This window comes from Oreochromis niloticus, linkage group LG9 (genome assembly GCF_001858045.2).
Source record: "Oreochromis niloticus isolate F11D_XX linkage group LG9, O_niloticus_UMD_NMBU, whole genome shotgun sequence".
Classification (NCBI taxonomy): domain Eukaryota; kingdom Metazoa; phylum Chordata; class Actinopteri; order Cichliformes; family Cichlidae; genus Oreochromis; species Oreochromis niloticus.
Genome location: NC_031974.2, coordinates 5,871,331 through 5,896,496, shown reverse-complemented (window position 1 = coordinate 5,896,496; position 25,166 = coordinate 5,871,331). Strand labels below are relative to the sequence as shown.

Sequence of the window (25,166 nt, the reverse complement as noted above, 5' to 3'; positions counted from 1 at the left end):
CAATTCACCAAGGACTGGGTACAAGATTTGGCTATTTTTAAGCCTCCACGTTGTGAGTACGCCGTCATTCAAGCAAAGGTAAGTCAGCTTGAGTACTGCGAGTAAAATGTGTTTGATTCCCCTGAACATTCAGATTAGTGCTAGCATAAATTCATTCATGAGTGGGAAATTACAGTGAGAACATGTGGAGGCTCTGTTAGAGGGATAACATAGTGAGTTCAGTGCATTGATGTGACATTGTCCTGAAGGATTTAGTTATTCTTTATGGTTAAAGAAATTACCCTAATTAATTCATATTTATTATAAATAATCCTAATTACACATCTTGCTTCCTTGTTTGTGTCCTGTGTCACTAAAAATACATTCTGTTTTAGTTTTATACATTGATTAATGACCTGCAGAATCTCCTTATCATATTAGGTGTCCATAATTGTCATTTAAAGTCGAACATTATGTTTTCTCCCTCTTGAAAGTGATTACATCCTTGCATTACATACTTTAGGTTCATTTCTTGCTGATAGGTTTCTAAAAAGAAACAGGCAGATTTAGAATATAACATGCAGCGTTCTATAGATGGATACATAAAAACACTTTATTTGTTACATTTATGATAAATGGATTTGAAAGTAGATAAAGCACATTTGTGTCGGCCTTGGCTTATTAAAGCTCTTGTCTTTAAATGAACTTTGTCTGTGTGTGTTTCAGGTGCTGCACTCTTAAAGACTGAATTGCAGCATTGCAGCCACAGGTCATTGTGAGCATCACAGGGAAGGTTGAAGCCGCCCACTGCACCTGTATGGCCGGAGTCGTGGAGACCTGCACCCATGTTGCTGCTCTTCTGTTTAATGTAGAAGCAACAGTGTTGATCTGTGGCACAAGGACTTTTACAGATGAACCTGCATACTGGGTTTTGCCTGGTAATATGACCAAGACACAGCCAGAGGTTGGCCATAAGATAGACTTCTCCTCTTCAGCTGCCCAAAAAAAGGTTCTTGATCAAAACATAAACAGACCATTCGTTGTGACAGGTAAAAGAAGCCGTCCTCAAAAAAGAAAAGTTCATCCTGCTACTGTGGAGGAGTTGGATCAACTGATGGGACAATATTTTTCCAAGCATAGTTCTGTTCTGAATAACCCATAATGTTTAATTTAGGGGGCCATGTAAATACTTTGCATTTACTGAATATGTACTTACTAAGTACCACTGTTCAAAAGTTGAATAAAGAAACAAAGAAATGTTTGCCTATTTTTAATTAAAAGCACTTTGTAGAACATCAAATCAGTTAAAATGTAGAATCAATGTTATGTATAGTTTACAAATGACAAAATGTTCACATAAAAAAATGACAGCATGTAAATAATATCACCCACTACTAGCATTCTGTAATTTACTGTCTCTTTTGAAAACGTATCAATACATAAACAGCACAAGACTTAGAAGTATTTAACAAGAGCATTTTTCCCTGGTTTTACTATCACACTGGGGCACATGTTCACCAAAACGCAGCAAACCTTTGCCATCTTATCCAGGAGGGTCACCTTTTCACCCTCACATGGAAAAAGTAATCTCATTGGCATGGTGGTATGTAGCATGTAGTTTGAAGCAGGGATTTCGTAGTGCCCCATGTGTAGTGTTGGAACCCAGTCAGGATTTGTTTCATTCATTTCATAGGCTGGTTTGCTGCAATAATGCCAAATAATTAGCAACTCTATAAATAGAAGGTAGTTCTGCATGTTTGTTCTAAGTTTGTGCTATGATCTCAGAGCGCATTGAAAATAAAACTAACAGGCTATAAAGAATAATATGAACTTATTTAGAACTTACCTGAATGAAAATACTGAAGCACACCAACAGATATCTGTGGATGGTAGAGAACTGAATATCAGCTCGTCTCACAGCTGCTATCCAGGCTAGACGCCTTCTTTTGGTAACATCCAACACATAAGCTCCCTCATGATGCTTCCAGGTGAGGAAACAATGAAAAGAGAGCCTGTTTTCAAGCTTATTCCTTTGCCGGTAGTGCAATCTAACATTACAACCGGCCACACAGCAAGCATTTGTTTGGCCTGCTAATATGGCGCCTCGACCAAAAATCCTGGCTACGCCCCATCCCATAAGATCACGCTCCAGAGTCCTATTAACGTGCTGCATTTTTAACTCTGACGGAGATGGAGAATGAGCCTATTTCCAAAAAAAGTAGAGTGTGTTCCTTTAAGTACTATATTGTAAATATTGTCAACAACTAAAGTGTACATAGCAGTTGTTGTATCTTGTTTACTGTATCACTGACAGATAATTTCAAAGTCAATGAGCGCTACATTATAGTGAGATATTGTGTAATGTGAAATACTGTAAGCAAATGAATAAACAACCTAATTCGTGATAGACCTTTGACTCTGTTTTGTTTGAATCCAACTGTTTTTTGCAGCTGTGCATAAAACATGTTACTTTTAGTATTATTATCATTATCATCATTATTGCACTAAATACATTTTAAATAAAGGTTGGAAATGTATTTTATTCACCCTAAAATATGTTTTGAAATGTATTTTGGTTTGAAAGAAATATATTTTCAATTTCAAAAATATATTTTTTGGAGCATCACAAATACAAAATATATTTACCATATATTTTAAATATATTTTGGCCAGGAAAAATGTATTTTTTTACCGTATGGGACATATCATATCACTTCAAACGGAGGTGATCCAGTAATGCTGCACTAATGAATTAGACTAACTATTCACTTTAGCTAAAGTTATTAAGTTAGCTAAAGAGTTGGGATGCTGTGTAAGACATAAATAAAGCTAAAATACAAAGGTTTGGACACTGTTTTGCATGTTTCCCTACTGTAGGGGTCTCTGCAAGCATACAGGCCTCTGACAGGGTACAAGATGACAACTTTGGAATTCTACTAGAAACAGTCGATCATATTTGTTTGTCAAAGCTGAATCCAGGGCAAACTAGGCTAAATTAGCGTTTTTAGCTAACAGCTACAATAAGCACAAAAGTTACTGTACGGCTATCAATTGTTAACATGACGCTTGTTCTTATACATGTAATACATTTATTACCAACCTGAGAGTTTATCATGAATTTTTTAAAGGATAAAATGCAGTTTCAAAGCAAATGAATTCATTTTCAATATATAAAATTCAATTTCAATTTAGTGATGATCATTTTCAAACCATAAATTCAATTTCAAATTAGACTAATTCAAATTCAGTTTTCAAAAGCATTTATTCAAGTTACAATTCAGATTCAATCTGAGAAATTCATATTCAAATTTAACTTATTGAAATTCAGTTTCTGATGGCACAGATTTCTGCCCATAGCTTTGGCCCACATCAGTTTAAAATTGTATGCAACCATGAATAACGTGTTTTGGAAACTAACTGCACAACATGCAACACTTTTAGTTCTCTCAGTCTCAGAGTAGCATTTCTAATTTTGATTGAAACTGTCAGAGAAAACGTCAGCCTCGAGCAAGCCAGGATATTAGTTTACAGAGGCTGTTAAAATTATATGTCTAACGTTAAAATGTTGGTGACACAGTAATTTCATCCTAATGGTACTGACATATTCATAGGGTTCATTTTTGAGACAAAATATCATGAGGTAGTCATGATTTTGCAAATAGTCAAGATCTGCACAAAGTGACAGAAACACTGAAGCAGCTGCACATTTCATTCTTCTTGTCATGTATGTCCTATTTGTCAGGTGACAGAAGAACCAACAGCTCAGAGAGTAATGGTGACACAAGATCACAGGTGAAATTGGATGATGACTTGTTGGTTCATGACTGTATTTGAAGTACATGTGTGACTGCATGTATTTGGGATGTCTCACTGTTATTTATCAGGTGACAGAGGCAGCTCTGCCATGTTGTAGCTCGGACAGAGGTGAAGAGGTGAGGTCACAGGTGACTGACTGATGTTTTGGTGCTATAGATTAACTAGTATTTATTATCATGACAATTGTTAGGCTGCTGATGTAAATTGATTCATTAGTGTATATTTGACAAAGAATGTGAATTGACATGTCTCACTTTTTATATGGCACAAATCAATGTGTTATTTTATCAGGTGGCAATATGTCCTAGTGCAGTCAGAGGGGAGGAGCCAGGGCCAAAGGTGAGGCACATTAAGCACAGAATAATAATTTTAATCTGAGGATAAAACACAGGTACTGAGGCTGAAAGAAGCTTCAGTGCTCTCAGAAGACTAAAAACATGGCTAAGGTCAACAATGACTCAAATGAGATTAAACAATGCTGCTGTATGTCCACCAGGAGAGACTGGACAGTATAGATGTAAAACCAATATGCCAGCAGTTCATCTCAGTTAACGAGAGGAGAAGGCATGTGTTTGGCTCCTTCACATAGTGGACATTGAGTTGTAGTGGGGCACCAGTAGTCCATGTCTGTTGCTGTAACAGTAGTTCATGTTTAGAATAAAAAGTCCCAGCTCACTGAGCTGATCGGGGCAATAGTGCCTAAAATGTTGCATAATTTTGCTGAGAGATCTTTTACTTTGTGGTAATCTTAGATGAGTAGTTTTATGGACAAAACCCACCAGGTCATTCAGTGTTCCCTTAGTGCTAATGTGTAAGAGATGTTGGTGCACTATAACTGAAGTAATGTTGTTAAGTCCTTAAAGTCATATTCTTTTATTGTCATGACTGTATTTGAAGCTATTTTTATTTTTGTATGATACCTGATTTATATGGAATATGGCTGAAGTAAACTAAAGCCTAAAATACTTAGTCATTTGTTTAATAGTAATTTAACATTATATAATTCACATATAAAACTATGATTTTAATTTTAAATGGTTTAAAAGCATGTAGAATAGGATATGTAGGCAAGTATATTTCTCCTTTTTTTTTTTTTATCAAGAAGCAAAGACAAAAAGGGGGAAAAAAAAAACAGGGCGGGGTTCGGTGGTTGAATCATCCGTCCCCACCAATGCCAAAACCAAATCTACGCCCTTGCCTGTAGTCAGTTCTTTGAATCTCTCAAATGGGTTGAATGGCGGCTGTTTTCCACCATCATCGCAGAGCATTCCTCCAGCAGGAATCTGAAGCAGCTGACTCTGTCCACCTCTGCTACTGCTAGTCTCCTGTAACCCACAATAAGCTCCTTGGTTTTGCTGATGTTAAGCACCAGGTTGTTGTCATGGCACCATGATGTCACGGCTCTCACCTCTGTCCTGCATGACGTCTCATCTCCATCAGAAATGCAGTCAATGAGAAGATGAGACTTTATTGATCAATGGCAGGAAAATTTGTGCATTAACTCAGCTCAGGTAAAGATAGCAGAAGAAAATACAAAAATAGAAATAAAATATAAAGAACTACAAAATAAGATAATACACTATATACAACAGTAGCATACACAGTATGTGACTATGGATAGAGTGTTGTGGAAATGCAAGAAATAAATTTAACTATTCTATCATTACTATTACTATTGTTCCGTAACTCACGGCTTTTGTCACTACAGGAGCAAAGGGGTGTAACCCAGATGATACCTCAGTGCTGTGATGACACCAACAGAAGTCACTCAGCCCCCGTAAACAGAGATAAACCACACAGTTTATCCCTGTGGAAAGAAAATTACCACCATGAAGCAGCCAAAAAGACGACAACAAAGTTACAGTGGGGACAGACCCTTTAGCTGTGATCAGTGTGGGAAGTCTTTTAATCAAATTAGTCACTTAAAAACACATCAGCTCATCCATGCTGGAGTTAGACCATTCAGCTGTGGCGAGTGTGGAAAGTCTCACACTGTGTCAAGCGAATCCCCTACGCGACCACATAGTTCGCTCTTTCTATCAGTTCTTTATTCGGTTGCTCGTTCGCACAATACTCGGTTGCTTTTCAGCTGCAACCCCACACACAACAACCTCAGGTCCCGACACGTCTTATGCAGGGGAGGCGTGATGAACTGATGGAGCTGCAGTCTGTCAGCCTCCCCTGCAGCTGCGCCACAAACCACTCCCTGCTGCACAGACCCTATCTGGGAAACTGGTTCCAGACCCTGAGCATTGTGTTGAAGCAAGCTACATTGTATCTAATCAGTATCTCTGATTCTGTTCCGATGTTCCGATTGTAATCAAACTGCAACGAAAAGCATTAAACCCGTCTGTCAGCTGAGTTGTTGTGGCATGAATGTTCATCATGAATTGTTGAAAAATTGTAACAACAAAGTCTTTTAAGTATTTTTGTAATGGCTGAACGCAGTTTTTGCACAATTGAAAACGAGTGGGAGATGTAACAAAGGTGAATCTTTATTTAGGCTGTTGTCTGACTGCAGAATTACAAAGTCCATGAAATGAGGAGCCAAGTGCAGAATGATAAAGTTCATGAGATTAAAAAGCAAATTAATTCCACTGTCCTTCATAAACAGAAGACACCACCATTTAAACACAGAAAGCCAACAAAACAGGTGCAGATGATCAATGAGAGAGGAGAGGGACGTAAAACTAAACATGAAATGTTTCTGACAGTTGACCACCAAAATAAAATGGGACATATCCGGTGTGAATATCAAACTAAACAGGGAAACAGACACAGGGATAAACCCCGCGGAATAAAGACTCCAAACATGCTCAAGAATAAAAGAAGAGTATTAAACGATACTGTAAACACCTAACAAAGAATTCAACATTTTAAAGCTCAAGGTCAGTCCCAGAGGACCTGTCCCAGCTGGTCACAGTGTACAAATGTTTGGACAAATTTACTTGTAATCAGAAGGTTTTTCAGACCTGATTGCGTTTTTCTTCCCTAGTGCTCTTTTGAAATCTCTCTGTGATGATCTTTAATTTGAGATCCGATAACTCAGGCTTTTGCTCCCTACTCCTCAGGCTGACTCTCTTCTAGGCTCTCCTGACTGTTCCCTTTACATGCTGATGATGTGTCTTGTAAATCTGGATCCCATTCCAGCAGGACGCTCCTCTTCTTTAGACAGTACCTCAGCTGCTCTCTCTCCTGACAGTCAGCTGTCCACCTCTGCATGGCCAGTCGAGCCAGCGCCGGCATTTGAGGCAGAGCTCGGAGCAGAGCGGGCAGCCAGGCTGAGCACGGAGCAGAGGTTGAAGGTCGCAAACTGACATCCACGTCTTCCAGAGAGCCCAGACCTCCTGCTGCAAACAGACTGCACCAACCGTTGTCTCCGACCAAGCTGTTGTAGGACAGATCCAGTGCACGGAGTGAGGAGAGACAGCCCCGTCTGCACACGGCAGCTGCACAGAGGAAGAGGACCCATTGATAACTGATCACTTTAAGCCTGTTCACTTTACTGTTTTGTTCACAATGTTTCTGATGGAGACAAAAATAACACCCAATAGTTTCATTGTTTTGTTTTATACGACAGCTACAGATGCTGGCAGCATAAAATAAATGAAAGAAATATGAATTTCCTTCAGGCTTTACTTGTCTTAATATACATTTATGTAGCCTAATGATCCACTACAGACCAAAAAAGAAAAAGTATAATGTCATTGTGTGTTAGTTACCCAGATGTTGCATGTCATCAGTGGTGAGCTCGCAGCTGCAAAGACGGAGCTCGCTGATGACTGATGGCTGCAGAGCATCCAGCAGGAGCGCCAAGTGACCGCCAACCACTTTACACCAGGAAATATCCACCGTGCGCAGATAGGGCACCGCCAGGGCTGATGCATAAACACAAAGTTTTCACCATTTCAGGCTAGAGGGTGGAAGAGGTATTCAGGGAGAATGACTTGAAGGAAAACTTCTACAACTAAACAAGTGTGTGTGTGTGTGTTACCCAGAGCAGTGAAGGACTCGTTGCTCAGGTAGCAGCTGTTGAATGGCAGCCGCCTCATTTGTGTCACAGGGAGGGCGGAGACCAGCGGGTGGACCACGCCTCCCACTTCCTTATTGGATGACACATCAAGCTCCGTCAGTGCAGTGAGAGAGGGCAGCACCTGGACTGGAAAACAACGAGTCACATGACCGCTGCAGCGTGCATGCGATTAGTGTCCGGCAGGTGAGATTCGTAGCAACTCACTCAGAGCCTCTAGATCATCTCGCGTGAGGCAACACAGGTGGAGGTCGAGTCTCTCCAGGTGTGTGACGTGAGCCAGGTGAAAGGTGAGGCGGCTCAGTCCACCAGCTAGAAGTTTGTTACAGGACAGGTCCAGCTCTCCCACAGAGGGGAGGCAACGGAGTGAACCACCTGCAGGACAACCAGAGGTGTGGGGTTTTTTTTAATTTACCCCTCCGAGACTCCTAAAGGACATAAAACAAAAGTAGCAATAAAAAGGAAAAATCCAGAGATCTTTGTACCGAGAGCATCAAGGCTGTCAGGCGTTAGACCGCAGGCCTGCAGTCGAAGCGTGGTGAGGGAGGTGGCGTGAGAGAGAGAGCTGACCAATTCCCTGAAGCCACCAGTGTCCACTTCCTGTATGAGCTGAGCATTACAAGAGACGTCCAGCACACAGAGTCTGGGCAGAGCAGCCACCATTCCTCCTGAGAGATTTATGAACAGGAAAACCACATCCATACAAATGTATCAATGAAGAGACAGCAAAAAAACAGACAAGAAAATAATAAAACACCAACTGACAGCACTGTTAAAATGGATCCAAACTGCTGCTTCTTATGTTCTCTTCTATAATATAACTATAATATATATCTAACTAATAATGAGGTCGGTGTAGGTAAACTAATCTTCAGCCCATCTTTTTACCCTTGAGTCTTTATCATCTCACAGAGAGGGGATATTCCTTATATGGTCATCGTTACCTCATAAAGTAAACAGAGTTCAGATAAATTAGCTAAAGCTATCCTCTCAAGACAGAATTTTTTTCTGTGAGTTAGTTTGAAATTTCTCTGTGAGCCAGTAAATCAAAATGAATGATCAAAGCTGTCAAACTGAGGGCTTATGCACAGTGGATGAACTGTAGAGGTGAAGCACGACCCAATATAAGATAAAGAAGGATTATTTTGAATTGTAAATCATGAAAAGCTACTCTGTTTTATTCTACTTGAGGAATAAAACTTTGGAGCTCGAAATGTGCTCCATAGATTTAAAGTTACTACCCAGCACTGTAGCATCGGCCGCAGTGAGCTGACAGGCCACCAGGTGGAGCTCCCTCAGCGATGGGTGAAGGTTCCCCAGCAGGCCTTGCAGACCACCACCCCCAACGCCGCTGTTCCAGGACAAATCAAGAACTTCCAGAGCAGGGATGTAGCTGAGAGCTTCACCTGCACAAAACACGGAAAAATCCAACGACATGTGATCAGACAAAAGTTTTTCTGTCAAGGCAAGAGTGTGAACCAAGCAGCAAAGCCTCATGGGAGCTGTAGTGAGGAAGGAAATCAAGCAAAAATAACTTGATTGCATGAAGAGGTTGTTCTGTTATAGCTATAAATAAGAATAAATAAAGCAGAGTGTCTGCACTGAAGATCCCACCAAGAGCAACGACGTCTTCGCTATTTAGCCTGCAGCTGCAGAGCCTCAGCGTCCTGACCTCGCCCACGTGTTGCAGATGAGACGTCAGAGCCGTCAGGGATCCACCGATCAACTCGTTCCAGGAGATGTCCATCTCTTCCACCTGGGGGAGGAACTGCAGCAACGTTGCTGAGAAGAAACGGCAAGAAAAACATCTGTCTGCCTTTCTGCCAGCTGACACCTTACAATGAAGTCACATTACTTTATTCAGACTTAATTTTAGATGCTCCGCCTCTTGAAATGAAGCTGCATCAACTAGCTGTCTGCTGGCTCCGTTGTGTTTGTGCCTTTGGGAGTATTTTTAGTGCAGTTATCTGACAGATACCATGTCTTTCTTGTGTGACAGGTATGTGTGTTTTTGTACCAAGCTCCAGCAGGTCTGTAGCCGTCAGATCACAGTGAGCCAAACTGAGGCTCCTGCTGTCGCCTTTCTTCCCGAGTCTCTTCAGGAAAACACACACTCGACCCCAGCCGACGTCCCGCTCGCTCTCTGCTGACGCTGCAAAGCCTGAAACACACAATACACACCCACAGGCCTCAGCATGTCACTGTAACCTGATTTTCCACAGTAAACTCTATTTTCTTGAGCTCTGTATTTTGTTTCTGAACCTCTGATTTTACTCACCTTTTAAAAAAAATAAAATAAAGCAACCTCTTTATGCGTTCCTCTCTAAAAACTAGGACATGTTTGAAATACTAGGATTTTTCTCTCTTTCTCTCTTTTAAATTGTCATTTCTTATCTTTTAAGTCACTTTCTGTCCTGAATTGGTCGTCTAATGTGTATTTCTGCTGTTGTTTAAGGTCTCTGTATGGTTGCTTCTCCTAAACAGACTGGTTCGTATACAGCTTTTCTAGTTGAGCACTTAAAGCGCGTCATTCACCCGAGCGCTTTTTTTCTTCACATAAAGGCTTTCTATCTGACATTTACACTCCAATGGATGCAATCGGAGAGCAACTTGGGGTTAGCATCTATCCCGAGGATATTTGGCATGCAGTCCGGAGCAGTCAGGGCTCAAACCACCAACCTTCCCTCAGTGTAACCTTGAACTAAACACCCATTAAAAAAATCTAAGTTAAAATCTCGTGCTGCTTTGAACAATACAAACCTGAGCTCGGTCCTCTGTCCTCTTTCATCTCCGACTCTCCGTCCTCGGGGATCCCAGGCCGGTCCGAGGTCCACGACAGGAAGCGTCCTAAGGGCTTCCTGTCTGAGGCCGTGCGCTTCCTGCGGATTTGACTCATGATAACATCGAGAGGGGAACCTTTCCACCTGCTGCCACTGCCGTCCCGCCCCCGCTGACCATCTAATCAATGATAGGAGGAGAGAAAAGTTGAGTCTCGTCAAAAGTCACAATTTGATATTTGAGATTATTTATGAGCGATGGATGGGGTTAGCTATAAATCCTGTGGTGTATGGACTGGTTCAAGCTACATACCTGTCCCTATAAAAACACTGAACCGCCTCTTCAGATACCAAATTAAATTACCAATTAAAAACGAAGAGGAATCATCATCATTACAGTGGTTTTGATTCCTATGTGCATATTTACAGGTTTATTAAATTATAATTAATGTGAAAATATCTATTTATGACTTGCATAAAGTAGAGACCTATTCTGTTCTTCTTTATTTTCTGTCATATTTATCCTGTTCCTGTGTTAAACCTGCTGATAAAGAGGTCGGTGTGTGTAATGTAACACCTGAGGGCCAAAGGTTCAGTCTTCAGACTGATCCAAAAACACTCAGTTTTGCACAGTTTTTTCAACTCTCTGTATGATGTAATAGAGAGGAGATATGCAGATACAGAAGCTTCACCCACTCCAGCTTACGAGCAGGAGCCAATCAAAAGTAAGCTAGCTTGAAGGGGGAGGGGTTTAATTGGTTTTCTTATAGATAGCCGATGAACCGATGCGGTTCACCAAAGCCCAGTATAGGCTAAAGAAGGGTTATTTAGAGTTGCCGGTCATGTCAAACTACTCTAGTATAGTGGAATAAAAAATTGTGCTGGAAGCAGAATAGGTCCACCTTAAATAAGAAGTAAGAACAAATAAAAACAGGGATACTGAAAGTATGCAGTGTAGTGCAGGTGTACGCAAGTGTTTGAATGCACTACCCGCGTATTTAGATATGAGCCTCTTCACTAAGTTTTCAGTTGCTGTGTTATTTGCTCCTTTAGGAGTCCCGACAGAGGATCTGGATATCCGCTGGTTTTACTTTAGATATGTAAGTGTAATTTGATGCTGAATTTTTTTGTAGTAGAGTTTAAGGATTATGACTTTGACTTAGTACAGAATCTACCACTGCTAATTGTTTCTACACTAAAAAACAGTTTATCGATACAAAAACTGCGTTTCAACTCCTACGCAGACACTTTTCAGGCAGTGCGTGTGTAGTGGAGCACAGAGCTCACTATTTAAAAGAATACATGAATGAATATCTTTATTGTCATTGTCGCTTGAACAACTCATTTAAAACAAACATGCTGCCTCCTTCTTGGTCCAACTCGTAAAAATAATCCCGGGAAAGCACCTGCCTAACATAGTGTTGTAACAAGGTGTTACTATTTATTATACTGCTTAGAAAAAGGTCGCAAATGGCCTGAAATGGTCAGAGTACTGAGATTAAACATTAACCTTTGGGTAATTAGCAATACCTTCCTGTATTACAGGTCATGTTAAACTAGTCAATGTTTAAAACTTTGGCATATAAAAATAACCCTGCAGTAAAATTAGAGCCATGAAAAACCTCCAACGTTGCTTTATTTTCAAGCTAGTTTAGGTTTTTGAATCAGCAGGAATAAAAGATGGATTCAGAGTTGAGATGTTTCCTCTACAGAGGAAGAATTATAAGCTTTCAGGATAAAAATCAGGGTTTGTAGTTTAATTGTTGATGTACTGAACAGCAGAAGTCCTCTTACCTGCAGACTCCATAATCTGAAGACAAAACACAAACAAACTATTGAAAATATAGATATAGATATATATCGGGAGTGTTTTTATGAGTCAGTCGTGACTCGCTGACGGTAAGTTTGGAGAAAAACATAACAAGAAAAAGAAAAAAACAAACAAACGACTCTCCCTAAACTCTGCACCGAGTCTGAATCACCCCCGCAGGATCCATAAAGTCCAAGAATTCGGCTTTTTCCTCAATCACTCCTTCTACTCCTCTCTGCGCTGAGACGGAGAGACTGGCACCTGCGTGACGTCAGGTCCCGTGCTCGTCAGGTGGCTCAACCCGGAAGCGCGACACCACCTTCAGTAAATTGTTGGCATAGAAGCCATTAAAATGCAAATATTTATACACTGCTATAAGACTGTGGAGGTCAGGTTGAGAAAATTTTCAAAATAAAAGCATACAATACAAAAAATATAAACATTTAAAGATTTAAAAGGGAGTTTGTTCAAATCCAAAAACTACTTCAAACGCTACTGAAAATGAATCAATACTGGGTCATAGAGGTCAGTAGCGGTTTTAGATAGGGGCGACACGGGCGGTTGCCCGGGGCGGCATCGTGATGGGGGCGGCATCACGGGCATCGGCAAAAAAAAAAAAAAAAAAAAAAAAAATGCTCGTACTCATGCTGCCCAACGTCAGCCAGCGCATATTGGGAATGGCATGAGCACCGATCGGTTTTCTATCGCCCATTTGCTGGGAGTAAGGGCGCCCTCCGTTTGCGAGGTGCGCCTGCTGCTTGCGGCACAGGGAGGAGAGGGCGGGGCGGGGGGGGATTCTCTGGCTGGCTGGAGCAGCATCTAATAACCAACTCGCAAAGTAAAACAAAATAAAAACAAACCAACAAACACGAAAACACCAGACATTATAATACAGACCTATAATTTGCACCGATGTTTTTTCGAAATTCTATACACGAAAAGTGAGCGCGAGAGCCCTCGGTGCGCCTGCGCGCTGCTGAAGTCAAAGTAAACTTTATTGTCATCTCCGCTACATACAGGCCAGTATATAGAGAGACGAGATGACGAGGCTCCAGTTACAGCAGTTCAAGTAAACAAACAATATATATAAGAAGAGTAAGAAAATAAATATACACTTTAGGACTCGGGGTAAAGGGATCAATAACAATTTAAAATTTATAATTTACAGTTTGATGATTTAAAGTCTCACACACAACCCGTCGAAAGGGGGGGGGCTGCTTCCAAATAGAGCACATGTCATTCATAATGTTGTAAATCCAAGTCCATTGTGTATTCATCATTTGAATCCTGGGTTGTGTGAAATCTCAGAAATACACCTTAGACAAAGTGAATCTGTGAACTAAGGTGTAGGTCTATTAGGTTATGTTGTGGTGATCCTCGGGTTGGAGGATGGGTGTTCATACTGGCGTGCAAAATTAAAACCAATGGAAGATGGACAAGAAAAGTTCAAAGCCATCAGGGGCTCAGTTTAGAAAAAAGAGAAAAGAAGAGGAGGAGAAATGAGCAAAAGATACAGGTAAGCAGATGTGTCATTGGATAATGGCAGGTCATCCTGAAACAATCAGAATCAGAATACTTTATTAATCCCTAAGAAAATAATGTGGGTTACAGTTGCTCCAAGAAGAAATGGTAAAAATAGCAACAGTAACAGACTAAACTCCAAACAATACATTATGTTACAGATTTTAATATTAATTAGTCAGTGTCAATTGTTGATTTGTCCTCATTGTATTAGGAATTATGATGGCTGTTTGGTAGCCGTTTGTATACTATGCATACTTTCTCTTCATATGTGTGTGTGTGTGTGTGTACAACAGTTTTATGTTAATGTACAATCCTTAATATGATTTGTGTGTGTGGGGGGGGGGGCGGCAGAGGGAGTGTTCGCCCAGGGCGCCAAACAGGCTAGGACCGCCACTGATAGAGGTGTATGTTAATGTATTCATAATGTTGATATCCATCTTTTGCTAGGTCAGGGGTCGGCAACCTGCGGCTCCGGAGCCGCATGCGGATCTTTAGTCCTTATAGTGCGGCTCCGCGTGGTTTGGGCAAATAAATTAGAAGTATTTAGCTGAAGTGTATTTTATTTATGTTAGTTCTTTTTAACTCGTAGTTCTAAATTGGAAGCTTATTGTGATATTGAAATATAAAAATAAAATTATATTCTATTATTTTTTCATCGCTCAAAATAAGAGTCACACTCGCGGAAGCCGGTATACCCGCCGAAACGCCGTGCATTTATCGAGACTTTGTCTCTAGGTAGGCCAATTATGGATCTTCGGATCCACATTATGTCAGCAGCTGTTCTCCACCGTGAACTATGTTAAAGACAAACACCGTTCACGCCTGACAGATGACAGCTTACAGTCCTGCGTAAACTGACTTCGTATAGCCCCGATTTGCGGACTCTGTGCGCAGAGGTTCAGGAGCAGAAGTCCCATTGTAAACAAATCACGGCAGACCCGACGATGTTTCCATGAACACGCTTTTGAGCATCTCTTTATTGAGCACTTTTCACACACGGTTGCTGTACGCATACAGCCGGCTGTAGCTTTTCAGCTCAGAGCCCGACATACACCACCAACAACACAACAGCACAGATAGCGCAGACGTTAAGGCAGCGAGGCGTGATTGCGGGTGTCGCTCAGGTGCGTCCGCCTCCCCTGCAGCGGCGCTGCAAACCACGCCCCCCCGCACGCATTAACCAGGTAAAATACATATTTAGGCAGAATTTTGCAAATATCCATTTTTCAGCAGCATAGTGCTTTTTTCCAATTATTTTTTAAGAGTCAGGCCAAGGCTCCAACAGCCCAAAGGCGATATAAGGTTGGCGGCTGACAACAGTTTTTGTTTGCTACATGGATCATTTTAGTTCAGCTGGGTGTCTTTCCTTTTGTTATATTTCTTTAAGAGTTCAAAATGTGTTGATTACATAAATATAATTTAATTTTCTCTGTTGCACTTCATGGATTTCATAAGCAGCACACTTTAGTTGTTCACACAAAGCATAAAGATAAAAAACAATATATACAGTGTTATCTTCATTTTAGATGTCAAAAAGTATTTGCGGCTCCCAGTGTTTTCTTTTGCGTGGAAACCGGGTCCAAGTGGCTCTTTGGGTGTAAAAGGTTGCAGACCCCTGTGCTAGGTGTTTGCATTATAATTAGATCAAATATCCTAATTATATTTGGTAAACTTATAACTGGAATGATGTAATTTCTGATCCGTTTATATTACCCGCATCTTTGGGAATATAAACCCAGCTTTTATAATGTGCTAACATTTAAAAAAACAAATAATGGCGCTATAGCCTGCTAATACAGCGTGTACAGACTACATGAAAACAGTTTTCATGTAGTCGTTTAGAAGAATTATGAAAGCCGAATTAACCATGAACAGATTTTTTTGATCTGCAAAACGACGTGTGCAGAAAAGTATCACTGAACTACTGCTAACCTTTAAAAATCTTTAAAACTTGAAGAATCTTAGGCGAGGTCTGAGCGTCCCATGATGCATTGCCTCAATATGGCATTGCACATGGCCTCCTAATTATATAAAAGTAATTCATCATCAGCAGTAGTAATGGCTTTGTATATAATGTATTACTGTTAGGTTTTAAAGGGTAATATAAACAATTTTAACGATCTGTAGCATCTGCACTGAGGCGGGAGGTAAAAGCGTTCAGAACACGCCTGACAATGATTAAGATTTTAGGATTTCTATACAGTTGAACAAATTCCCGCAATTCATCAGTGCGATTAATGGTTCACAGCATTAAGAAACTGTTCATACTTAATTCTGCATAGTTTGTATGGCTTTTAAACTAACTCCCACACTTTTTGACAGGGGTATTTTCAACCTTAAGTAAAGGGCAAATGACGTTTTATTTTTAAATTTAATTCGGACCTCTAACAGCCATTCATACAATGAATGGACCAGTGTCTACTTTTAATAGTATTTTTTTGTTTGTTTGTTTTTTTTATTCTCTTTGTGAATGTATAAGCTCTGTGGGACGACACAAAGTTCTTAATTTTATTATCACAAAAAAGAAAAGAAAGAAAAGGGGGACAATCAAAACTCTTTTTTTTTTAAATTACAATTTGGTCAAAATTAAAACTTATCCACTAAGTAATTTCATCTCTGAGTTTCCCTGTAACAGCAAGAATGATGTTCAAAGACGACCTCGTTCCTTCCAAATTGATTTTATTCCAGCTGTAATCTGAGGTTAGTACAGATCATCCCCAAACAGACTCCTGGTTTCTGGAGTTTCGTTACGACAGTCTGAAGCGCCTCCTCCCTTCCTGGGTCCTCCTTCATCTCCAGCAGGAAGCAGAAGTTCAGAGGTCGACCTTCACGTGTCGCTGCAGAGGAAGAGGAGCAGAGCGAGGAGGCGTCTTCAAACCGCCGACATGTCCGTGTTCACTTCCCCTCCCTCCTCCGTGTGGGGAACAAATTAAAAAAAAAAAAAAAAAAAACACACAACAGGAAAAGAAGAGAAGAGTGTGATGGCCGTGTGTTTGCTAGTCTCAGTCGTCGTCCACTGTGGGTGTGATGGTCACGCCTCTCCTGATTTGTCCCCAACCAATCAGACTGTGAGGAAAACACAGAGAGAGACACGGTTACACATCAGGAGGCGTGTTTCTGACACTGCAGCCAGAAACATCTGTGCCTTTATCAGCAAACACCACACACATCTCCGCCCTCTTACCGCCAGTGTTTCTCCACACGTCTGCTCAGAGCGATCTTCTCTCCGACCTCTGTGCACACCGGGTTAGTCAGCACAATTTTGGCCAGATCAGCTTTGACCGCACTGACACGGCCGCCTGTCGACAGCGAGCCGATGTTTACCATCAGCACTTCATTCTTGGACAGTTTCTGAACCTGCAGGTCAGGAAGAGAGTCAGGCTGTTAATACCAAAGTCTGAGAAGCTCACACATCTTTTCTCCCTTTCCCATAATGCATTGCTCACCTTAGCAGCCTTCTTGTCTCCCTCCGTGCGGACTCCAAGCAGCCTCCTCAGCAGGAAATAGGAGATCTCGAGCTCAGTGAAGATCTCCGGGAGCGCTCCGACAGCGCCTAGCACCTGACCGACCATACGATCTGCTCGGCACAGCGTCGGGTCGATCTTAGTGCCCACACCTGCACAAAACACAGTTTACTTAACATGCATCTCTCACTATGATCACCAGCTTCTCTCTTTACAGCATAAAACTTCATTTACAGTGCAGTCAGGTCACGCGAGAGCACAGAGTGCCTCTTACCGATGAGGCCTCCGGGAGCAGCATACTGCAGATCGTTGTGCTCGGCGAACAGAGAGACGATCTTTGAGAAGATGGGTTTGCACATCAGCTTTCCCTCCTGGTCTTTGGACACAATACCTGGCCGCACCTCGATCTCCTGACCCACCTGGAGGACACGCAGAGAAAGGCAGAGCAGAGTAAGGCGTTTGTGACTTCACACTGCTTCAAATCACCAATAATTTACTGATAAATACACTCTCACCTTGAGTACACCCTTAAGGATACTTCCTCCGGCCACACCTCCTTTCAGGTCGTCGACCTCACAGCCGGGTTTGTTCACATCAAAGGATCGAATGACTGAAACACAAAAGATACAGAACATTAAAAAAACCAAACTCTAAACACTTACATAAAAGAATCAATGTTTGCGTTTTTACTCGTCTTACCAATGAGTCTGGGCTCGGATGTGAAGTCTCTGATGGGCACGGGGATCTTTTTGACGATGTACTCACAAACCACCTCGATGTTGTACTTCAGCTGGGCTGAGATGGGAATGATGGGAGCGCCCTCGGCCACTGTGCCTGCAGGAGGAACATTAAAAGCATTTTCACATCAGAGTTCATCTAATTGTGTTTATGCTGCAGAACGCTGTGTGGCATGGGAGTTTCAAAAGGGGCAATAAGCAGCAACGGAAAGAAAAAACTCAAACACACATACAAAAAATAAATAAATCCTTCATTTGGTCTTTCAAACCTTAAATGGGAGTGAAACTAAAATATATATATCTTTGATATATTTGTATGTACAACAGAACTCACTCGGAGTTTGGCCAGTGTAATTCCTGTAAACCCTGGTTAAATATTTAAGTGTTTAAAGCCCCAGTGGGTCATATTCTAAGTGCAAGGGTCTATCATTTTAACTTTTTAATTATTCTATCATAAAAACCACAGGTGCATGCATGTTATATTAGAGGTTCCAGTGTTTCCTGGTGCTTTAAGTGACATTTCCTTTCCAGAAGTTAAAGTCTGGGAACCAACGGTAGTAAAACAAGAAGGCTAAGTTGAGTTAAACTGCTAAACTGTCACACCTGAAATTCTGGAAATGGGCTACAAAATCTGTAAAGATGTATTTTTCTTCTTCTCTTCAGGCTGACTCACCCTGCACGAAGGCCAGGATCTGCTCATACTGCTCTTTAGCCTGGCTCTCCTTCACCAGGTCGATCTTGTTCTGCAGGATGAGGATGTGCTTCAGCTTCATGATTTCAATGGCGGCCAGATGCTCTGATGTCTGGGGCTGGGGACACGACTCATTCCCAGCTGGCAGGTGAAGAGGACGCAAAAACACAACGAGACAATTTTAATGTTTGGAGTCAGAGATGAGCACGATGCTGACTTTCTAAGCTAATGTCATTAATCCTGGTAAAAGAATGGTCTGTTATATCCACCTCCTCTTTATCTGAAGAAGGATAAGTTATCCTGATTAGAGCCACTACAAAGCCATTAAGGGGAAATGTGACAGTGGTATAAGTTTTCAGAGACTCACCAATCAGCAGGAGAGCTGCGTCCATAACAGCTGCTCCGTTCAACATAGTTGCCATCAAAATGTCGTGACCGGGACAGTCCACGAATGACACATGTCTGTGAGGAAGAAGACAGCCAACAGTCACTTTCATTTTTCCTCATTTACTTTATTTCTGTTGTGCTCAAACATTCAATTTCTTCTCTAGAACAGAAAAGATCCCAAAAACATTTAGTTGACCATCAAAAAGTTGTTTTTTGTTTGAGGATTCAGAGGTTCAGCCTCTGCATAAATGATAAAATGCTTTGCCTCTTCCTTTCCGGTCTTACCTGACCAGTTTGAAGTTGCCCTTGGTGCCAGGGATGTCTGTGGGAAACTCGTCTGGAGTGCTGCTGCCACATGACCTGTAGCACTCTGGGCGGGGACAGCTGGGATCATCCAGCTTATAGACCTACGACATGTGTAAGAGAAGCAACAACGTGAACTCCTCATCAGCATCTGTAAACCAGCGTTCATTCAGGAGGGGGCAGAGCTAAGTTTGAGCTGAAGGCTGAGATATTCTGAGAAGCACACAGAGCAGCTGCAGTCGGCAGTTTTTATTGTGTTTAGCGCTCAGTTTCACTTAACTACAAATACGATCTTTGTTTTGACTTCTTCTCTGTGGCTCAAGCTCAAAGCTAAGAGGAACAACAACAGCACAACCAACAGTTCTTCCATATGTTCAACACTGCCCCCTGGTGTCAACATGTAGAGAAACCCTTGGAAACCACCAAAAAGTTTTCGGCAAAATTATAAAGCAAAAAATTTCATCAGGGTGTCATTTGCTTATGCATATTTAGCATTTATACTATTTACACCTCAGTGTTTTCCAAATAAGGTAACTAACACTCCATGATTGAGCTGATCATTGATCAGGTTTAAGCATTTAAGCACACAGACCTAGATATCAGTTGGCAACCCCCTACCAACCAGTGGTCAATAAGGAAAATAAAGTGTAGTCCTCATTATAAACCACCAAATTTGAGCACTTAGTGGAGGACTGCAGACCAGAATGTAAGCCTATGTGACGGGGGCTCTACGTCACCCACCAAAGGCTCATTTTATGCCATGAAAACTGTGACATGTAGAAGGAGGTCTGCAGATTTCAATCCTACCAGTCCACCGAGTTTAATCACCAATACTTTGGACCTAGAGCTGGGCGATATAAGATTTTTTCATATCACAATATGTTTTTTTCATTTGAGGCGATAATGATATATATCACGATATAAGCCAAATAACTATATTTGTAAGATTTAAATGTGCCGTTGCTCACGAGTAAAATGTGAAATAATCAGCAGCTTGTTTTAATTTAAATATTTATTTCCCATAATAAGTTCAACAGGTTAGATGTACTTAAGGAACAAGAGACTTTTTCAGATAAATAAAGGCAAATATTGCAAACTACACAAAAGGTAGTTTAAGTTTCAAAATAGAACAAACAAAACAGACAAAACTAAATTGTCAATTCCACTTAGAAACAAAATATTAATTCTAAAAATAAATCTTAGTTTGTTTTACAGAAGAACAGACAAAATTGACTAACTTCTGTCAATATCAAATAAACTGAGAACTAAAAGGAAATTCTCAATCTCTCCTTGTTGTATAGCTTAGCTTTTCAAACAGTTTTAAAATAAAGATGCTAACAGAACATTCTTCAAATACTAGGTGCAACTCATATTTTTTTATATCTATCTATCTATCTATCTATCTATCTATCTATCTCTCTCTCTCTGTAGTCTGACAAAAGCCTACACGTTGCAGGACAGGAAGACAAGTCTTTCCACTGCTTCAGACTTTAAAGCGGCCCTGTGGCAAGTCACAATATTACCCCCTGTACTGGTTGCGGCGATGCACAGGTAGCACTTTGCCAGGCAGCTAACTCTTGGGAAAAAACGCGCTACTCTGTTTTTTGTCAGACTTCAAATAGCCGAAATACCTCCACACTCTCAATCTCTCCGGCATTGGAACCGTCATCTGTGTTGTCTTCGGTAACCTGGTCACCCAAGCTCTCGGCTGATTTTTCTGTAGTCGGCACACGCATTTCCTCCATTACCCGGCCGGCACGGCGGCTGGCTGCTTCCCAAACAAATACACATGTGCGGCTTGGCACTTGTGCTGTACGTAACAAGTCACGTGATGTGACGCTGTGGCTGTGATTGGTTCGGCTCTGCGCTACTTAATTTGGATTGGCTGTTCTTTTTTTTCTTTTTTTTAAGAGAGGAAGAGAAAGAGATGAGGTCTATCGCAATAGTTTAATTTTTCTATCGAGAAAAAGTTATTTCGCAATACATATCGTTATCGTTATATCGCCCAGCTCTATTTGGACCCCATTATACCCATCGTTTCGGCAGGTCATGCACCTCTCGCTGTGGGTATCCTGGGACATTAAGTCAAACTCCAATTCCAACTTAAACCCTAAACAAACTCTTAACCAACAAAAAGGCCTCTGAATGAGCCAAAAGTTAGATTTCATACAAAAAATGTATGTAAAACAAAGCAGTTCTTTCAAGATGGGGGTCAGACTTTGAGATAAATGGCTTTAATCACTCCCAACCTGGAAAAAAACGGAACCCACAATCAGCATTCTTAGAGGCTTCCTCTTATCACAGACATTTTATGTAAATGCTCTGTTACCTGTGGTAACAATTTGTATTGACAATAAAGTTAAATGTGTTTGCATTTGTAGCCTGTAGATGGGAAAGCTCACGTTTGAAAGAGTAAATCCTGAACATACAAACTTCCACTGCTCTTTAATCTAAAACACTGAGGTCCAAAAATAGGCAAAAATAATAAGAACACCTAAGAAAATTCACTCCCTTACCTTAGCATTGGCATATCCAAGCTTGATGGTGATGTTCCTCTCCAGCTCATTCTTGAACCTGACGGTGTGCACGCCAGAAATAGCTTTCACTACTGTGGACTTTCCGTGGGCCACATGACCGATGGTGCCTAAGAGAGAAGAAGACGGAGGTCAAGCCCTATCAAACCCTACAGAGACATCGAATCCGATCAGCTGTCTTCCATACCGATATTGATGGTGGCCTGTCTGCTGATGATCTCCGGAGAGAGAGGCGTCAAGGTCGACACGTCCTGACAAAGAGAACAACGCAGATTAATGACTCGTCATGCCAGGACCAACCGCATCAGAGTGAGCGGTGTGCTTAATCCTAAAGAACAAAGAGGGGCAGCAGCTCACAGGCAGAAACAAAACCACCCGGGATTGTTCTCATAAAGCAACACAGAACTGCAACAATCCACAAGTACTCTACTTTTCCAACAATATAACAGAAATCATTAGGAATTTTATTGTAGGAGTGTCTAAAGAAGCAAAGTTTCAGGTGATGACTGTGTCTGGGAATAAAAGAGTTTGATAGCGACTACAATGTGTGAAGAGCACTAAAACAGGACTATTTTAATGGCACAAGCCCTGATTACAGTTAAACAATAAGGTTTTGTTTCCCTTGTAGGACACATGCAGCACTACACGTAGTGTTTTTGTTCTCATCTCATAAGTCACAACTAACGAGAACTTATGTTGAATAAAGACTAATGTTATTTAGTATAAACACGAAAAACACGCTAAGAGTCGCATCTTTGACCAACATTTTTGGTACTAATTTTCCATTTATATAAAAGGTGAGAATATGAGCTATAACAATGTAAATCAAATGAGTTAGAATGAAAGCTTTACAAGCTGAGTGTATGGTTTCTTTTTACAGCTTGGACTAACAGGAAGGATATAAGCTTATAAAGGTGTTTTTATGCCGGACTAAACATTAAGAACCATTTTCTAGATTCTAACAAAGATGGAGCTAACTCCGTGGAGCTAACTAAAATTAAACCGGGATAAACAGGCTTCAATAACGCTGATATCTATTAATATCAAGTGTAAGTCTTTCAACGTGTGAATCGTGTTAAATATGGCTGAAATAACGCTGCAATTCGTGCTGGAAGTGCAACGGGTCTGAGCTTTCCGCCCAGCCTGGGCCCTTGCGTCATGTGCCGGGTGGCGCAGCACCGGTATCCGTTACTATTCTCCCGGCTTTCTGTGACCGTTTTACTGAAACAACGGGCCACCGACAGCCGCCAACTTAAAACCACACTGCTGTAAAACACGATAAACAGACACTTACCAGAGTACTGAGGTCCTGTTTGGCCAAGTGAGGCTGACCGAGCGTTGTGCCTGACTCGTCGCCCGCCATCTTGAAAGAAAAGGGAATGAATAAGGAGGCCCGACCGAATGCCTGATCAATCGATTAAACCGGCACTCCTCTTCGCCTAAAAATGTTTTCAGCCAAAATAAATTTCACTCCCTGGAAGCCTGGAAGAACTTATTACAGCGTTGTGCGGTATGTTTTTTTTTTAGCGGTAATTTCCAGGTATAATTTTAAACTTAAGCGATCCGCCCAAGTAAAAATGTAGTTGGGTCCTTTCTCGAGGGCTGATGCAACAACCGGAGCGGTTCTCAGTTTCTGCTGTAAATTTAAACCAGTTTAATAACCCCACACTGCTGCTGTTCGTATCCCATTAACAGCTGCTCATCAGGGAAACAGTCATGCGTCCCAAATTTAGTCCCCTTTTAAAGAAAGAAGTATACGTTCATCCATGTGATCGGACCGTCGCGATTTATTTACGTCATCTAACTAACTTTTTGTAGTTCTGGCTGTTTGGTCTACCTGAGTAGGGTTACTATTATTTCATAGTAGTTCAAAATTAAAACGCTATAAAGCCTGATTTCGGGAAACATTTTTAGTGAGGAAAAGTTAGGATATACCAATTATGGTTAAAATATAATTCACTCATTATTTAGGCTGTGAAAACATCAGGTACACTTAATGACCCCACCACCACCCACTTCCGGGGTGAAAGTAAAGATAAGATAAGATAAGATAACCTTTATTAGTCCCACACGTGGGAAATTTGTTTTGTCACAGCAGAAAGTGGACAGTGCAAAAGTTATGAAGCAAAGATTAGAATAAAATAAAATAAGAATAAATACAGTACACAACTGTACAGAATAGAATAAAATAAAATACTATATACAGTAGAATAAAATAGAATAAAATATACAATAAGATAAAAATAGAATACAAATGCTTTATACAACTGAGTAAAAATACAACGATGCCAGAAAAGATTATTGCACATTAGTGTTATTGCACATGTGTGGATGTGTGTGTTAGATCAGTTGAAGTCTTTGTTGTGGAGTCTGACAGCAGTGGGGAGGAAAGACCTGCGAAATCTCTCCGTCCCACACCGTGGGTGCCGCAGTCTCCCACTGAAGGAGCTGCTCAGTGCTGTCACAGTCTCATGCATGGGGTGGGAGATGTTGTCCAACAGTGAAGGGGCATTTGTAGGTAATTTTGAGCATCTTTGTGGTAAATCCATCCATTCAAACTTTAAAGTTACATTAAAGTTTTCTTCTTCGTGTTTTTTAATTGTTAGAAAAGCAAAATCGTGTTGCGATGGTAACTTTTCATTTATCTTTCAGGAAAGTACAGAGCAGGGGCGATTCTAGGATTCTAATTTTTAGGTGGGTCAGCTTCTAATCATAATTTCATGCAGACAGTGCCTTGTAACTATTATTAATGGAATATGCTGTTTGCAAATGTAATCAGCCCTTTTCACATTTCCAAACCTCAGTTCAGTTGGATACATGTTAGTTAGTACGTTAGTAAGTTAGTTAGTTTGATGTCTTATTGTTGTGTCTAAGAATAATTCAGAGTGAATAATCAAAGATTTTAATCCGATCCACCCGTTTTCGGGTGGAGCCTTTAATTTTCAAAACCAAGGCAAAGGCTCAGTCATAAAAGAAGTTAAACTATTTGTGGCAAAGCAGATTCAGTCTGTTAATCACATAGAGGCAGTCCACAGCAGCATGAAGTGCATAAAGAAGCATTATTCAGTACATAGACCTGTACACGATAGACAATAGAATTGTTTTATATTAAAG

The 25,166-nt window shown here is 40.9% G+C and overlaps 2 protein-coding genes and 1 long non-coding RNA gene across 4 annotated transcripts; all 3 read right to left on the bottom strand.

Moving 5' to 3' along the window:
- Nucleotides 1-1,302: 1,302 nt before the first annotated feature.
- Nucleotides 1,303-2,470, bottom strand: LOC112847833 (uncharacterized). The gene is made up of 2 exons (XR_003221634.1): nt 1,826-2,470; nt 1,303-1,681 (listed from the first exon to the last, which is right to left on the bottom strand). It is a non-coding gene; the product is annotated as an uncharacterized LOC112847833 (long non-coding RNA).
- Nucleotides 2,471-6,270: 3,800 nt separating this feature from the next.
- Nucleotides 6,271-12,705, bottom strand: LOC102080528 (leucine-rich repeat-containing protein 31). 2 transcript variants are annotated; one of them, XM_019352917.2, is made up of 10 exons: nt 12,397-12,705; nt 10,586-10,783; nt 9,843-9,986; nt 9,440-9,607; nt 9,067-9,231; nt 8,311-8,493; nt 8,033-8,200; nt 7,790-7,954; nt 7,518-7,673; nt 6,271-7,244 (listed from the first exon to the last, which is right to left on the bottom strand). In XM_019352917.2, the coding sequence occupies exons 1-10, from the start codon at nt 12,407-12,409 to the stop codon at nt 6,856-6,858; spliced, it is 1,749 nt and encodes a 582-aa protein (XP_019208462.1). In that variant the 5' UTR covers nt 12,410-12,705; the 3' UTR covers nt 6,271-6,855. The 2 variants fall into 2 exon arrangements, with proteins under 2 accessions (XP_019208462.1, XP_025766076.1); XM_025910291.1 differs by having other exon boundaries at nt 12,585-12,703.
- Nucleotides 12,706-16,598: 3,893 nt separating this feature from the next.
- On the bottom strand, nt 16,599-23,497 carry eif2s3 (eukaryotic translation initiation factor 2, subunit 3 gamma). Its single transcript, XM_003456242.5, has 12 exons — nt 23,347-23,497; nt 22,240-22,303; nt 22,035-22,162; nt 19,501-19,622; nt 19,196-19,290; nt 18,811-18,969; nt 18,100-18,234; nt 17,916-18,010; nt 17,675-17,819; nt 17,383-17,552; nt 17,121-17,293; nt 16,599-17,002 (listed from the first exon to the last, which is right to left on the bottom strand). The coding sequence occupies exons 1-12, from the start codon at nt 23,413-23,415 to the stop codon at nt 16,939-16,941; spliced, it is 1,419 nt and encodes a 472-aa protein (XP_003456290.1). The 5' UTR covers nt 23,416-23,497; the 3' UTR covers nt 16,599-16,938.
- Between the last annotated feature and the right edge of the window lie 1,669 nt (nt 23,498-25,166).